Here is a 16,703-nt window from a genome sequence, read left to right as displayed (position 1 = left end):
CAACTACCCTTCAATAAAAAATAATTGTCTACAAAAAAAAAAAAAAAGATACTGGCTTAAGGCCTAACTCAAAAAGCAACCTTTTTACTCTCATTTCCAGGTCTTACAGGATACCTTCATGGCATCTTGCACTGTTTACTGTGTCCATCTTTCCTTTCAGTGTTGTATTTTACACATATTCTCTTTATGTCCTCCAACCTTACTTTGCATTCTTCTGCTTTCATCCTATATACTTATATTTAGGCCACGCATTCCCTCATATCCTTTCTCCCAAACTTTGAAATTTTGCTAAATGCAAAGTAAAATCATGGTGACAGATAATGTTTCCCCCCTTTTCTGATTACATAGTTTGTTCATTATAGTAAGTTATTAACTAGGTTGTGCCTTACCAGTAATTTTCTTTTGCTTGAATATAAGCCTGAGTGATAATGGTTTTTTTCTAAGTCCCTATAGGCCTGTGCCATTCATTGTTACCAAATTACATCTCACATCAGTCTACAGAGTGGATCAGAGTTGAAGAGTCTTCCTTTCCAGCAAAATGATCTTTGGGAAACCATTCTCTCAGTGGGATGGAAGGAGACATGGCCATCAAACTTTTGGATCAGCAGATTGAGGGTTAAGACCTGAGTTTGTATAAAATCCAGCACCTCACGCATTCACCCTGGGCATGAGACTCCCTTGGGGCATTCGTTAAACATTCAGATTCTTTGGCCCCACACCAGACTCCTAGAGTCAGAACCCCCAGAATGGAAATAAAAAGTGCTGTATACATGGAAGGTGTCTGTAGTGAATTAAATGGAAAAAGTGCCCACTTTCATGTTTACTTTCCAGTTGAGGTGATGGGCAGTTAGTAAATCAGTCCTTTAGCCAGTCAACCAATAAACACAATAAACACAGAGAGTGATATGAGGAAATCAAGCAGAATAATATCTGAGGGAATGACTGGGCTGAGCACCTCTTTATATAGCACAAAGGAAGTCTCCAAACGGCACACTTTGAGCTGCCCAGACTGTGAGAAGTTGCTGGTGAAGTCAGGAGCTGGAAGATCACTCAGGTCTTCGTGTTTACCTCAGTGTCCCAGGTGATGAGCTCAATCTTTGGCTTCTCTTGGGGCTCAGTAAATTTTTGTTGGATGATGCATGAAGTCCTGGGATAGCAATATTTATACCTCAGATATGAACAATGGAATCAAATGAGTGCTGTTTAAATTTGTAGGTATTGCTGAGTTAGGTGGAGTTATTATCACAAATAGGATACAAGCAGAACTCCTGAAGAGAAAGAGAGGATGAAGAAAAATGGGTGGTGGAGAACACCTGAGATGAATAGAACATCGAGAGGGGGTGTCAGCAGGGCAGCTAAGGAGCTGAGGAATAGAATGAGAAAACAAGTCCGTGTTTGCACCTGTAGCATTACTGTATGGCTAGTTAATCAGTAATTATTTCTCTATTCTTGGGATTTGAACCATGTGCTCTTAGCAACATTGCTTTGTATATTACAAAGTAAAGAAAAACAAAGGTTTTAGGAAATAAAAAATGGTGTCACATTGTGTTCCTGTAAAGCAAACTATGGTAAATACCGATTGCAAGTAGCTCAGAGAAAAGTTAGATATGATCAGAAGTAACAAGTGGAAGATATTTCAGCAGAATTTGAATGGCGCTCTGATTCATATTCCTGTCAAGTTAAAACTATAGATGTTCATCACTTGCATTCTTTGTTTTGCCCTCTGGGTAGCAGAAAGCATTAAAAAATGCAAAATGAGTAATTCGGGGAGCTAGCTATCTGAGAACTAGCAGGGGGTACTCAGAACACAGGTTCCACATGTGCATGGATGTGTCCAAAGCTTGTTTAGGCTGCTTTCACTGTGAAGGCTTGAAACAGGGAAAAAAAAAGAGTTGAATCTGTTTTCCTGTGTCTTAGTACCAATTTCCAGATCTGCGATGAAACTTTAGAAATGAGCTATAAACTACTTGGTTAATAACCATTTTTGATTGTTTACTCTTTTTTAATAGATGTAATGGTGGTCCATTTCCATATTCATGGGAGAAAGTGAATTCTTAGAATTAACCCATGTAGATATGAGTTGTGTTTTCTTGGTGTCCCCTCAGTTTATTTAATCCGTAAAACAGTCTTCAGGCACCCACAGTGGAAATGTCCTGAGCACCAATTGTTGTCTAGGAGCCGTTTCATGCACTTTTCTCCTGATGTCATTCTTCAGAGCTCTGGTGACATTATTCAGCTGCAGTTTTTCCAAGCATGGTTATTCGCTTCCTAAGTCCACAGCACATTAGAAGCAGTGGACTGAAGGGCAGAAGGCTTGTTGGAGGTACAGGGACCCTGGGGTGATGAGAGCCTCCATGATGGGGGAACAAGTAAGGGCAGCCGCCAGGTGATATCACTCATTCTGGGGGGGACACGGTTATCAGGAAAAAGCACAGGTGTGATTGGGGGACTCCAGTTCACTAGGAAGGGAGGAAAGGCTTCTGTTTTAAAGGATTTTGAGCTTCTGGTACCTAGAAGATGGACTTTTGTGGCCCCTCTTTCTCTGATTGCAGGTAACTGAGGGAATCTAGCAAGCCCCACTCCCATAATTTATAACCTGTGGTTCTGACTCCCCAGCCCTGATTTCCAATGGGGACCAGCCATGATCATGCCCTTGGAAGGAGCATGTTATCATTTGGGACCTTTAGCTCAGCGTAGCGTACAATACAGTATGTCTTCCTGTCTTTACCTTTGTGCTTTTTTGTGACTGATGTACAACTAATGAAATATTTTCAATTAATTGGCAACAACAGACCTCCCATTTTACACAATTGATTTTTATTGGTTCCACTCCCAGGCTTATGGCATGGTTTTACCATTTAATGACTTTCTCATATTCTCACTGTACACTTTCCTATTCAGTAAACTACCAAAGGGTAAAATGGAGTGAAAATGCCATGAATTGATCCATTGAGAGAGGCAGGCTTGATCTGTTTGTTTCTCAGATACATAGGATCACTCTTACCGCATTTTTTTTTTTGCAGTAGAAATCTAGTGTGTGCAAATATGTTTGTTCCCAAAATGGAGACAGAAATAGCTTTAGTAAGAGCTTATTATTTTAAAAAAAGACAAAGAGATGCACACAGCAAAATATTAAGACAACAGTGAAAGATGTACGTAAGGAGGTAAAAAATCACTCAGATCATGCTGCATAAAGATAGTATCTGCTAGATACATATTTTGTGATCTTTTCTAAATGCATATGCAAATGCATGCTTAATTTACTCCTTTTAATCAGAATGGAATAATACTACTCAGTGTTTTGTAATCTGTGGTTTTTTAATAAATTCAGCAATCTGTTGTGAACAACTGTTACATTATTGTTTTCAATAATCAATGTTACTATTCTTTTTGATACTATTATTTTATATCAATAATATTGTTTCAATTATTTAAATATTGTTTAAGCAATATTACTGTTTCTCATATCTCAAAAATATTTATATTGAAAGCAATGTAATAATAGCTACACTGCCATAGTTATTCTTAACATTTCCTTATTTTAAAAACTCAGTCTGTGGTGACCCAGTACAGGACAGTACTTCTCATCTGACAGAGACCACGAGGTAGTATGTCCTTACAGTATCCTGTGTACCCTGTGTGGTCGTCATTTACTCCTCTGTCTCCTTTGTCTTGCTCTTCCCAGGGATTAGCACAGTGCCTGACCCTTTAGGAATGCTCACTGTATATTAACTGAATAAGTATTGAATATCGAGAGCATTCTGGGCACCCCATCCAGACACCAGTTTTTGCTGGACCCATTTGACGTCGATCTTACATTTACCACAGAATTCTCTTTTCTGACTTGGCACCACGCAGAGCATCCATTTCTGCCTTCCTCCTCATCACTGGGACTACACATTGGCCTTCACTGAAGGAAGCCATGAGTGAAACCCAGAATTATCCAATGTGAGAGCCAAAAGGAACCTTGCAGGCCATTCTAATCCTGCCCCATTAATACCCAGAGGAAAAACTGGGAGCAGAGAAATGGAATGAACTTTCAAACAGCATACTGTAGTCCAGGGTCTGGAGTAGAAACAGACTCCTTTACTCCTTCACTTAACAAGCTTTCATTAAGCACCTACTATGTGTATGGTACCTGTCTAAGCTCTGGATATCCCAAGTTGAATAAGATACCAAAGGGATCTCCCAAGGCCGAGCAGGGCAACCAAATGCACACAGACCTAGGACAGGGTGTAGCTGTGCGACAGCAGCTCAAAGCTCTGCCAGATGTGTTCAGAAATTGTCTAAGGCGGCACAGCAGGGGAAGCATCCACACCATCTGGACGGTTAGGACGAACAGAGTGTTTTCTGGGTTAGGCACACTCCACATATTCTCTCAAACATCCTGTCAAATTAAATTCTCACAAACATCCTGTCAGATCAGTATCACTATGCTTTTTCCATAGCTAAGGAAATAGCAGGAGGCCCAGGAAGGTGAACTGCCCAGGGTCATAAATGAGGATTTCAACTCAGTCTGCTTGATCTCAAGCCTGTGTTCTTTTTACTGTAACAGGGATGGTAAGTGGGTTTCATCTCAAGGACAAATTCCACCTGCTTGCTAGAAGCTGCTTGGAACACTGTACTCTGAAGGATTCTAGAACATATCTGGGTTCAGAAGCAAGTAGCGTGGTGAATTAATGATGGTGGCCAAGGGCATGGGATGGAAAGGAATAGCCCAATGTTTACATCAGGACTTTGTCGTTCTTGAGCTATAACTTGTTGGCTTAGCAGGGTCTGACTGCCCAATTCTCTCTAAGTCAAGTCTTCCAGTTCCTACTACTTCCTGTTCCCGTCCTCTGAAATCAGATTGGTATTTTGTACAACCTGGGTGAACAGAATCTTGCATTCTATTCAAGTCAACTTCCCTGTGCAGTGTCCCATGGTATAGCATTTTTCAAAATTCTCAACCCTATCAAAGACATTCGTTTTCCATTCCCATAGGCCCCTACTCTTTGCTAATGGCAGTTGATGTGATAAAATATTACATGCCTACAGCTTCTTATATTAACATTTCTAAGCAGGGTGCAGTGGAAGCCTTCCTAGTCCAAAGGAGGACTCCCGTGGGAAGAGTTTCAGATCCTTGGGCAGGCTAGTTGGCATCTTCTGCTTTTAATATTATACTAAGAAAATAGCTGCTACTATGCTAATACACACAGCTGACCTCACAACTTTTCTTAGATGCTAAAGAGCCCTTGCTGTAATAGTGAGGTACTGAGGTATCATTGGTTCATACATAGAATGCTTAAAGAAGAATCAGGAAGTAGAGATGGTTTTTTCTTACATATGAAGTTTATGATTTCCAGCTGTTGCCCAGAGTGAAACACTAGAATTAGGTCTAGGTCTAGGCATACTCGGTATGCCTCTGCTTTAAATTTTATTGCACAATCCCTTGGCACCAAGACTTTCAGTTTTCCAAAGCTGGTCACAAATTTAAAACAAGTGTCTGAAGCCAGCTGTTAGAGTCAAAAGATCCAATGGTGGTAACAATAGTGTTAAATGAATTTTTGTGGAATGCTTAACTACTACTTACCTTCTATTTGAACTGTCTTAGTGTTTCTTCTGCAGTAAAAATAAATCAGGTTTACTAAAGGTATATGTTTTCATTCCTTTCACATAATATCTGAATTACTGGATTTCTAAAATACTGTGGGTAAACAACTATAAACTTGAATGCAAATCACATCTGAAAGTGGTACTTTGAAAATATTGAACACATTCTTTAATATTGTAAAGACCATTTTCACTTGAATATTCTGTTAATGTGTGACTTGCACATTATAATGCTTTTGACCAAGAATAACTGTTTACTTTGCATTTTAACTTTTAAAATTTATTTTCAAGTAAGAAGAGAGCTTCCCTGGGATGAGGTTCATAACCTGATTTTTATGCAAAGTTGTAATTTTCTATTTTAGTAAATCAGACAGCCCTGTGGCTTACTAGGTTAGCATTATTGCTTGTGCCCTGCCACTTTCTCCTGGACTAAAAACAAAGAATAACAGAGCAAGCATATTTGAAATATATCCTCCCGTTTGATGAAATGAGTAGTCTGTGTGCCAGAGCGAGACTGTTCAGTGTGAATGATTGCTTTGATTGTGATGGATGTTTATTTATGTGCCACTCACATGCTGAGGTCTTTTTTTTTTTTATTGCATATGTGAATTTTTAAACAGATGAAAATGTGGCTACAAATCTAACTAGATGGAATACAAAAGAATATGAGTCCTGAAGAACAGGTTTTATGCAACTTAAAGTCTCAGCCTTCTACGCATCCTGTCACCGAAACACCAAGAATGTTGAACTATCTTAAATACATTCTAGTGAGGGGCCCTTCTCCCATCTGGGCTATTGTTCTTCTTTCTTACTTTCTTTATAATGTGGAGATAAGGTATTAACCAGAGTATTGTCTTAAGATATTTTGAAAATTTCTAAATAAGGAAGGAAGGCCATTATAGACTTTCTAAATACAATATTGACTAGGGACTTACAAAGATCTTGTATTTCACTTGTCACCAATATTTTAATATATAATTCTTTCTTCCAAAGTGTTAGGCATTCCTTAATTTCATGTTTCTGATTACCTTAAATTGCAGTCATTAAATATCAATTCAGTACTATAATCGACCATTATCATATGATTGACTATACTTTAAAAATTAACACTAACCTCATGATATTGGTTTTTGAGTATAGCACCAAAACTAGTTTATTTAATTGCTAGAGGAAAGCTCATTTATAGTCTAATTGGATAATTAGTAAGTCTCTTAAACAGGTACCAAAAGAACATAGAACATGATTAAAATAAGAAATAATTGCTTCTTATCAATACAGCTGAGCTGTTACTTGGCAATAGGAAGAAGTTAGATTTTTTGACCAAATGTAATGATCATGAAAACATTCACTCTCAGTAACTGGCACATGGTAGGTGATTGCTCACTAAATATTTACTGACAGGAGGACGTATGGCTCCAGTTCCCACTTACTACTGATGACTCCCAAGTCAGCATTTCTGTTTGGAGCACTCAGAGGTCTGCCCCACATGTCTGGCTGCCTTCTGCTGTCTCTGCCTGGAGGGGCCACAGAGAGTCTAAGTGAAACTGAACCACTGTCTAAACCTGTCCCTCTTCAGTCTCCCACACTTGGTTATCAGAACCACATGTGACCCAGTCACCTAGGATTCTTTCCTCTCCCTCACTTCCTAGATCCACTTCACTAAGTCTTACAGTTTCTTTCTCCTTACTACCTCTCTAACCCATCTGCTTCTCTCCATCTCCACCACCACTGCTTTTTCAAACCCTTATAATTTCCACCTGAATTTCAGCCCGTCAGATGCAACTGTCTGCGTAGGCCAATGGTTCTCACACTTCACTGCACTAAAGCATATTCCCCAGGGAGCTGGTTAAAATGGGACATGCCCATTTTACCTTTCATCATTTTTTCATTTCATAGGTCTGCAGGGGGTGGGGGTAGGGGGCAGAAATCTGAATTTAAATAGGTACCCCAGGTGATTCTGATACAGGTGGGAGCAGACTTCAGGCTTCTCTTACCTCCAGTTTATTCTGGGCACTTAGACAAAGCTTCGTTCTAAAATGTAAGGCTTAGCCATGCCCCTGATTGTAGGGGCATAAAATAGAATATAGAAATAAAGAATCTTCAAAGAACTACCATTCTATAGCAGCAGTTTTCAAACTGTGCTCAGCGGCGTTCCCAAGGGTTCCTCAGAGGTGGTTCGGCCTGCGCATGCGTGGAGGTGGGGGCTTGTAGTGTGATGAGCAAAATTCTGCTACAAAGGGCTTTAGTCCATCCCTCCCACAGCCCTTTTCTTTCTTTAGTCAGAGCAGCTCTGATTTTGAAGTTTAACAGATTTCACTTGGGAAGTGTTCTACTTAAAAAAAGAAAGATTTGAAAAACCACTAATCTATAGAAGTGGTTTTCAAATTTTTATTTTTTTTAATTGGGACCCACAGTAAGAAACAGCATACATTCTATATTATGGTCCAGTACACATACATCTTTTTGTGTGTAACTAAAACAAGTTTCATGAAACATATCTTTACTATGCTTGATGTTCTCTGCACTATCTCATTTTTTTAAATTGCTGGTTGCAACCCATTGAATTTATTTCACAGCTCACTAAGGAGTTACAACCAAGTCTGAAAAATGTCTGATCTAGCCTTTCTCAGTGGGATTCCCTTATGAACAATGGAACGTGGAGATACTTGCTTAATCCTTCCAAGGATGTATATGATTCACACCATTCTATATACTTGAGAGACAAGTTAATTCATTATGTACAATGGATACCTGAGGGCATTCAGACTTAATTCTCTCATAAACTCCTGGTTGAAAAAGGTTTATGGAGTCTGACCTTTACAATAAACCCAGATTCCTGAGTATTGCCCAACAGGCCCTTCCTCATGCCTCAGTGTGTGTGTGTGCCTGTGCATGTGGGAGTGGTTTTACTATGAAGATGAGGGTGAACAGGAAACATGGCTCTGGCCCATGTTTCTCTCTCAGACTTCATCTTACTTTCTCAATCACCTACCTGGGTTAAAACCATCCTGAACTACTTGGAATTCCCCAAATGCATCAAGCTGTTTCTCACCTCTGCATAGTCATTCTGGACCTTCAACACCCAGCTCAACTGATTATCATTTCACCTTCGCGGACAGTAGTCAGAATCATCACATCCAAGGTCCATGACTGTCGGTACATGAAAGGCAGGACCGGGCACTGTGTGCATCACTGAATGCTGCTGCTCCTTCAGCCCCTGCCCCGAGAGGGCTCCTAATAGACTTGTTACTTTCACCTGACTCATCTCCTCTGCTACTGAGAAAGCATCTTCATACTTCGTTCTAAGGATAGAGACAGGCTGGAGGCACAGCCTTCAGGCCTAGGAAGCCTATACTACAACCTGAAGATGGGACATATGTATTAAACACTACCTCCAGGATAGCACAGTGTTCAAGAATTTGCATGGGGGAACCAGGCCTATGTTCAAATTATGACTCTCTATTGGCTTCTGGAACTAAGACAAACTCTTGAGACACTGTAAAATTGCAGTAATAGAGTAGCAACCTCAGGGGGCTGTGAGTTTTAAATGATGGGTGCCTGTTAAACCCTGAGCACACTGCCTGGCTCAGAGCTCCTGGGAAATGTCAGAGTGGAATTAGCAGGAAATGTGCCCAGTGCCACGTGGATATTGCAGATGGAAAGTGCTACAGGAGTTGAGTGGAGGGAATGGTCACTGTGAGTTGGACAGATGAGAGAGGTCCAGCGGAGGAGGTGAGACATGAGCTAAGCTTAAGTAGACCTTAGATTAGGAGGCGAGCAGGCATTGCTGGCAGAGTGAACCAGAGAGCCAACAAAGGCCAGAGTCCACGCCTCAAGTGTAGACTCATTGCACTGCTAGTGTCCGTACATTTATTTATGCATATGATGTGTTCAAACTTTTTTCCAAATGGAAGTCACAGCTGTGGATCTCTAGAGATGCTTATTTTCTTATTTCAAAGGATTCTTCCCCTCTTGCTTTTCCGCGACTTTTTCTCTAAGTCTGTATGGAGTCTACAAGTTTGCTGACAGCGTCAGCTTGATAAAACCATTTTGGGTCAGCATCGAGGAAGGGTTTACAAAACTGCTGGGCATCATAGTCATCTTCAGAATTTTTTAGTCCTACAGATTTCCATGTCCCATCCCAGAGATTCTGGCTATTGGTGTGATATGGGACCAGGGGATCTGCCCTGTTAAAAAACTCCCCTGGTACTTTGGATGAGCAGTTTGGGAACTGCTAGCTCATCTTAATCAGCCATACTCTCTTATAATGGTGTTTGGGAAACAAAAAAATCAAACTCGTTAGAATTTTATGGGGAGTTCAAACTCAGTTTGTAGAATTTAGCTGTTTTCTACTTGGAAAAAAGTTCAGAAGTCACTTAACCCTCTCTCTCATTTAGGAACAATCTCCTGCCTTTGTACATCTCAGGATGATCCAGGCAAAGGAAGTGCCTTGCTCAAGGGAGGCACTCTGCCCCCTGAACAACCAATTCCTCTCTTAAACAGCTTCACTTACTTAAAAAGAACTCCTAAATCCAAATCCTTCCTCTTTGTAGTTTCCATTTGTTTCAGGGTGATCTTCTTGAGTGGCCTAGGATAAGTCTGTGCTTCCTCTTTCTTTGTGATGGTCCTTCAGGTTTTTGGAGATAGTTATCAACCCACGCTGTCTTTCCTTAGCCTTTTCTTCTACAAGAGGAACATACCTGATTTTTCCACTGGTTCTGAGACACCTTAGACCACTCCTATTTGTTAATGCCTGATTAAAAATATATATATATATATATATATATATATATATATTGGACTTGGCATGACCTCTCTGAGAACTCTGCTTGTTACTGCTGTCATGGTCTGAGCACTGAGTCTGAGTGCTCAAAAACATTTGTATTATTGCCAAATTTTGTTGGAAATTGACAGGGGACTGACTGATGCATATTTTCCAGGATCCATTATCTGCCCCTCCCTTAAGAAATAGGCCAGTTGCCCATTTGTATGTTTCTGACATCTCCCACATTCTCTTAGGAATTACCTAAGATTACAGATGCCCAAGGCCAAAAGCATTCTGGACATGCTTTTCCTTTAAATTTTTAGGGGGGCTCCTATCTAGCTGCTAACATACAGCAAAACCCCAAAAGAATGAGCTGTTAGATCAATGGCGTGTCTCCTCTGAGATGTGTCTGGTGGGGGAGCATGGCTGCTGGGTAGAGGGGTCGCGGAGGGCCGGGTTTCCCAGGGTCCCTGGCGGAGTGTAAGCCTCACCTCAGACAGCACCCCTGAAGCGCCCACTCTCTGGTTTAGCAGTGTAGTGCATTGGGGCTGTTCTGTCAAAGAGGACTTGCCTTTTGTTGTTCTTGGAAACAGTATAAAGAGAAGTCAGCAGATTTTTGTTTCTCTTCTTACTCCCATGGCCAGCCTATATTTTTGTTGGAATTCTTTCTTCTCTTCCCCTTTCTTCCTTTTTCCTCCTTTCTTTCTTTCTCCCTTCCTTCCTCCCCACTTCCCTCCCTTGTTTCTCCCTTTTCTCTCTCCCATTCCTCCTCCTTCCTGTCTTCATTGGCCAAAACATCTTTCTGTTAGCAAACCAAAAAATGACTTAGCAGTGATATATACAGCTTTGCAGTCAGATAATGACATACAGGGCTTCATGTAAAGGCCAGCAATGCCCTCCTTTCACCCCCTTCACTTACTTTAGTAATAAGATCCTTCATGGCTCAGTGCTGAGCAGCCCAGCATGTGGACAGGAGCACAAGCTCTGGTGCTGAGCTGCCTGGGTTCAAATCCTGGCTCTGCCACTTGTCAGCTATGTGGCTTTGGGCATAACACCTAACTTTTCCCTGCTTTGTGTCCTCAGGTTTAAAATGAGGGTAGTATTAGTACCTATTCCCAAGGATTACTATAAAGATTAAATGGTTAATTCATATAAAATGCTTAGAACAGTGCTTGGCAGATAATTGTTGCTCAGTGAAAATTTGTCAACTGTTGATTGAATGAATTACTTTATAAAATTCAGGGCAAAGGGAAAATATATATGAATAACCACATTATGACAAATAAGGCATCAATTTGGAGATTTATTTAGAGTGGTTAGTCCCCTGACTAATCCAAATCAGAGTTTCATGCTGAGGAAAAAAGGCTTTTATGATTTAAAGAATATCCTATTTTAAAAGCAGTTTTAAGGAAAACATGCTGGTAATTTACTTTTATCCTTTTTGACATGTATGTGTATGTGTGAAATACATCAACCAAATCAAATTATATATATACAGTTTAAAAAATAGCACTTAAAGGAATAAAAAATTAAAACTAATACCTGTGTACATGTCACCCAGTTTCCTAGAACATCACAGGTATCCTTAGAGCCTTCTCTGTGTACAGCCCCAGGACCCTGTCTCTCCTGTACAAATATCATAAATTTTGTATTAATCATCTTGCTCTTCCTCAGGGTTTTATCACATACAAATGTGATGTTAGTCATCAAACTGTTCAGATCTGTTCAGCAAAATCTAAACAATTGTTTAGTTCAACAAAAATATCACACTTTTTTTTAACTATACCACAGTTAACATTAAGTTTGATTATTGGTCTGTTTAGATTCATTTTCAGTATCTTGTTATTCTTTATCTGTCCCACTTTTCTGTTTCACTCCCACCTTTTTATTTTGTACTGAGGTCTTTTTCTTTCTTTCTTTCTTTTGGTTCCCTTCTGCCCCTTCCATTGGTTTGGAAGTTACATACTCTATTAAATTCTGACACACATTTAACAAAGCACAAAATTAATCAACATTTTTTTCTCTCCTCCCCATTAATGCAAGAATTTTGTGACACTCCTATCAGGATTTCTTTGGAATTATGCAATTTCACACAGAAAGGACTCTTCACATCAAAGTTGGGAGCTACAGTCTTTGATATCTGGTTTGTTTGGTTCAGCCCTCTTGACAACATTGTAACCCTCTCTTGGGAATAGGAGAGAACAAATGTGTCACTGTTACAAGAAATACAAACCGTTGGAGCTGACTAGGGCCTTCAAAATGATCTAGACTAATGTTTTTCAAACTTTTTGACTAAGCCCAATAGTAAGAAATAATATTTTACTTCATAACAAATACACACATAGGTATAGTATGTAAAACTGAAAAGTTTCATGAAATACTTCCCTTCATCTGTGTAGTACACTCTGAGCTATTCCATTCCATCCTTTTATTAAAAAATCAACAAACTCATCCAAACCCATTAGATTAATTGCATACTCATGAAGGGGTCCTGGCCTACAGTTTGAAAAACTCAGAACCTGACGAAAGACTTCAGTTTATGGCTTAGGAAGCCGAACCCCAGATGGAGGACACAGGTCTCCCTGTGTTGTACTGTAAGTGAGGCATTGGGACCCAAATCTCTAATCTCTTACCTCCAAGTCCAGTTCTTCATTCACGTGTCAGCCAGACCAAAAATAATACATGATGGAGTAAAAAGGGAACCATTGGTGAGCTGTAACCATGAAATGAGGAATTACACCCTCCTGATAGCTCCTGGACATCTAATTTTGGCAGAGGTCTTTGACAAAGCATCTCATAAGCGCTGCTTGGTGAACCTAGCTCAGTGCTTGGTACCACTTTTCCTCTTTGACACTCCTAACCAGCCCATACAGTTGGGATTATTATCTTGATTTCATAAATGAAGGAATGGAGGCCCAGAGAAGTCCCCCATTCATGTCACTCATGAGGTGAGGAGCTGGGCCTCCCTGTCTGACCCTAAAGCTCACAGCCTTCCGCAGCCTCTCACTGTATCTTTATAATTCTCGACTTGCTTGCTCTTAGCTCTCTCGGAGGGAAAATAAAGCAATAAGAGAAATACTCTCCAAGACTAGTTCTAACCAGTCGGAGTACCGAGCTGGTGATACAGTGTACCGACTAGCTTGTTTCTCCTGTCTCCCGCATGAGCACATCAGCTCCTGGAGGGTGTGGTCTTCACGCTGGCCACTAGCTACTACAGTCCTGGCACACTGTTTAAGATGAAGGTGAATATTTCTTGAGTGGGTAAGCCAGGGCATGTAGAAATGATAAGGGTTTGGAAGAAAGCACCTACATGGCAGTATGGAGGCAGTGTCCAAGAACAAAAGCTTTGTGACTGTGAACCAGTGACTTGGCTTCTCTTGTGCCTCGGTTTCCTGAGGATCATGATGAGGCCTACGTCATGGTGTGGTTCTGTGAGTTAACAGAGGACAGCGTTTATACAAGGGCCTGGCTCATTGTAAGCCCTGGATAAAGATTAGCCACCACTGCTATCTAAGGTTATGGTGACTAAGAAGGGGATCACTAACACTATTGTAGGGTCTCATATTGTAGGAGAATCTATGGAAAGTTTAGAGTTATGATTGGATGGCTGGAGACTCGGAAGAGAATACCCTTCTTGTGCAACTGGTGCTAAAACTGTGCTAAATAATTATGGTAAAACACATCTCTGTCTCATCATAAAAGAAAGCTTTATTTCTGACCCAAAAAAGTCTCAATATAGAGCAGATTATGAAGCAGATGGTTTATAAATAGATCATAAACAATATAATGTTTACTAAGCATCAACATGGATTTATAAACAATAAAATTCTTGAGCAGGTGACTTGGTTAGAAGTCCTGGAGAATGCTGTGGATACAGTGTGCCTTGCTCTAAGGAAGGTATTTAGCAAATCTAATTTAGAGAACAGCAGAGCACAGGGTTTCATGTGTGAGCCTCACCACATATCCCCCTGGAACCAAGCGTCAGTTTTCTCATCTGCAAAATGTGGATAATGACTGCAGCAGCCTCCTTGTGTGGTTGAGACGTAACAGAAAAGGAATACAGAGTGCTTCGTAGCAGAGGGTAAATAAATGTATGTCCCTAATTAGGACACTTGGATAAGCCCTCAGGAAAGTGAAATAGAATGTGGTTATATTAACAGTCAAGGAAGTTTTCAGCTGCTAGCCTCTAACAAGCCCAGGTCCTAAGTGCTCAGAGGAAGGGTGGAAGCTTGCTTTGCAGTTATCAGAACAAATCCTAAGGCCCCTTGATGCCCCTGACTGAAGGCTGGTGAGAACGAACCTGAATAAGCAGCCTATTGCTTCCTCACCTCTCCCTGCAGGGGCCTTTGTGGTGTGCTGGACCCCCGGCCTGGTGGTGCTGCTCCTGGATGGCCTGAACTGCACGCAGTGTGGGGTGCAGCATGTGAAACGGTGGTTCCTCCTGCTCGCGCTGCTCAACTCGGTCATGAACCCCATCATCTACTCCTACAAGGACGAGGACATGTACAGCACCATGAGGAAGATGATCTGCTGCCTGTCTCCGGAGAAGAACTCAGAGCGCCCCTCCCGCATCCCCTCCACCATCCTCAGCCGGAGCGACACCGGCAGCCAGGACGCGGGAGACGGCGTGAGCCACAGTGCGGTGCGCAGCGACGGCCACCCCTGAGCTGCGCCCGCCGCGGGCCCCTCTGGGGAAAGAGCCGTTCAGAACGGGCACTGCTCTCCAACAACGCCCACGCCCAGTGTTATTTGAGGTCTTAATTGATCGCTGGTAGACTGAAAAAATTGTTTGACATAGTTTAAAGGCATGGGCAGTGAGGAGAGGACACAGTGCCTTTAGAGAAAATGCACAGGAGGGAAGACAGCGCCGTGGGTTCCTGTTTAAGGTCCTGTGATCCGCGCCGAGCGCCGCCAGCGGGTCTGTGCCTCCTGGGCGCTGCCGCCGTCCTGTAGCCGTTCTCTTTGTGTTTTAAAAGGATGTTGTTAAAGGGCTTAGGCCAAAATAATAATATTACTTGAGCCACCTGATATAGCTGCTTGGAAAGCCGATGTAGTTCTTTCTGCATGCATTTACAATTTTAAAAATGCTTCAGCAATATTTTTTTCCTCCCAAGAAACCACGGCCAGTAGCTGTAGCTAGGTGTTCAGTGTGAATCTCAGAATAATAAATAGTAAAGGCTCCAGATTAGACTTGATTTTAACTGAAAGAACATTCTGAGGAAAAAGACTTACTTTAATAACAAAAAAGGTGAACGTTAGAAACGTCTCTTGAAGCAAAAACAAAGAAAAAGAGGTCTTGATGTGGCCCTCTAAACATGCACATGTATATATGCCGCTGCATATTTATACATTTCAAATTTATATTTAAACACATCAAGGACAGTGATTGTGAAATTCATTCACTCACTACCTAGACTTTCTAGTCTAGGACTATAGCTATAAAAACTATTGTGCTCCAAAAGAAAAGAGAAAGAGGTGATTCATTTGAAAACAGACATATAGCATGTAAAAGGTATATTGATAAGTGGACGGAGTTCCTTTCATATAGGATTAAATGTGATCTTGACTCAAGTCCTTATTTTCAGTTACCTCCATTACCCCTGGTAGCTTGTCAGATTTAGTATGTGGAATAATTTTCACATCTTATATTTTGACCACAGTTATCGGCATGCTTCTAATACTTGTCTTACCTATGGGCTGAATTTTGATCTGGGTTCTTTTAAAATTTGTCTCTTCAAAGAACTAAGTAGGCAGTATAACAGGTAAGTTAGTAAGAAAAAGGAATTCTGTCATACACAAAGGCTACTGACCACAGTTTTCTATGTAAAGCATTAAGAATAAATTCTGACTAACTTCAAGGCAGGTATTTTAGTATTTATGTAGTTTGCAAAAGAAGTTTACATTTTCTTTGCTATTGTGATGTAACATTTATGTGTGTGCAAGAACTACTTGTAATAAAAGGATTTGAGAAGTCATGCTTTTAGATACAGTGGCCTAAAATAGAGAGTGATTTGAAGGTGTAGATTTCACAAACTGTGTAGTAATTGGATCTATCCAAAGTTTATATAAAAGCTATCTATAAAATAAAATTAAAAATCTGTTCTTTCTTGTTGACGTGCATTATTGCTTTGTGTATTTTCCAAGTAAAAATATAGTTGTGGTAACTACTACATGCATTTCTATTGCAGAAGAAAAATCAGATTTGCCATAAAGTACGTACTCTCAGTGTTTTATGTAAGCATTTTGAATCTACAGCTGACCAAAGGGTGGAGAACTGAAATTAAATTCCAGTCCCCAAATAGCTACTAAGGGATCTTTAGAGGTTTTATTTTGAGGAAAGTACTGT

General features: G+C 40.6%; 1 protein-coding gene across 1 annotated transcript in view; it reads left to right on the top strand.

Annotated features, from left to right (window-relative positions):
* LPAR3 (lysophosphatidic acid receptor 3) overlaps positions 1-16,459 on the top strand; it is an 82,980-nt gene extending 66,521 nt beyond the window's left edge. Inside the window, exon 3 of the mRNA XM_036890321.2 lies at positions 14,698-16,459. Coding sequence (XP_036746216.1) covers positions 14,698-15,023 — 326 coding nt within the window. The 3' untranslated portion in view covers positions 15,024-16,459. The remainder of the gene's footprint in view (positions 1-14,697) is intronic.
* The last annotated feature ends 244 nt before the right edge of the window (positions 16,460-16,703 follow it).

This window comes from Manis pentadactyla, chromosome 4 (genome assembly GCF_030020395.1).
Source record: "Manis pentadactyla isolate mManPen7 chromosome 4, mManPen7.hap1, whole genome shotgun sequence".
Lineage (NCBI taxonomy): Eukaryota > Metazoa > Chordata > Mammalia > Pholidota > Manidae > Manis > Manis pentadactyla.
Note: the sequence above shows the minus strand (reverse complement) of the source record. Positions and strands in the feature narration are given on the sequence as shown.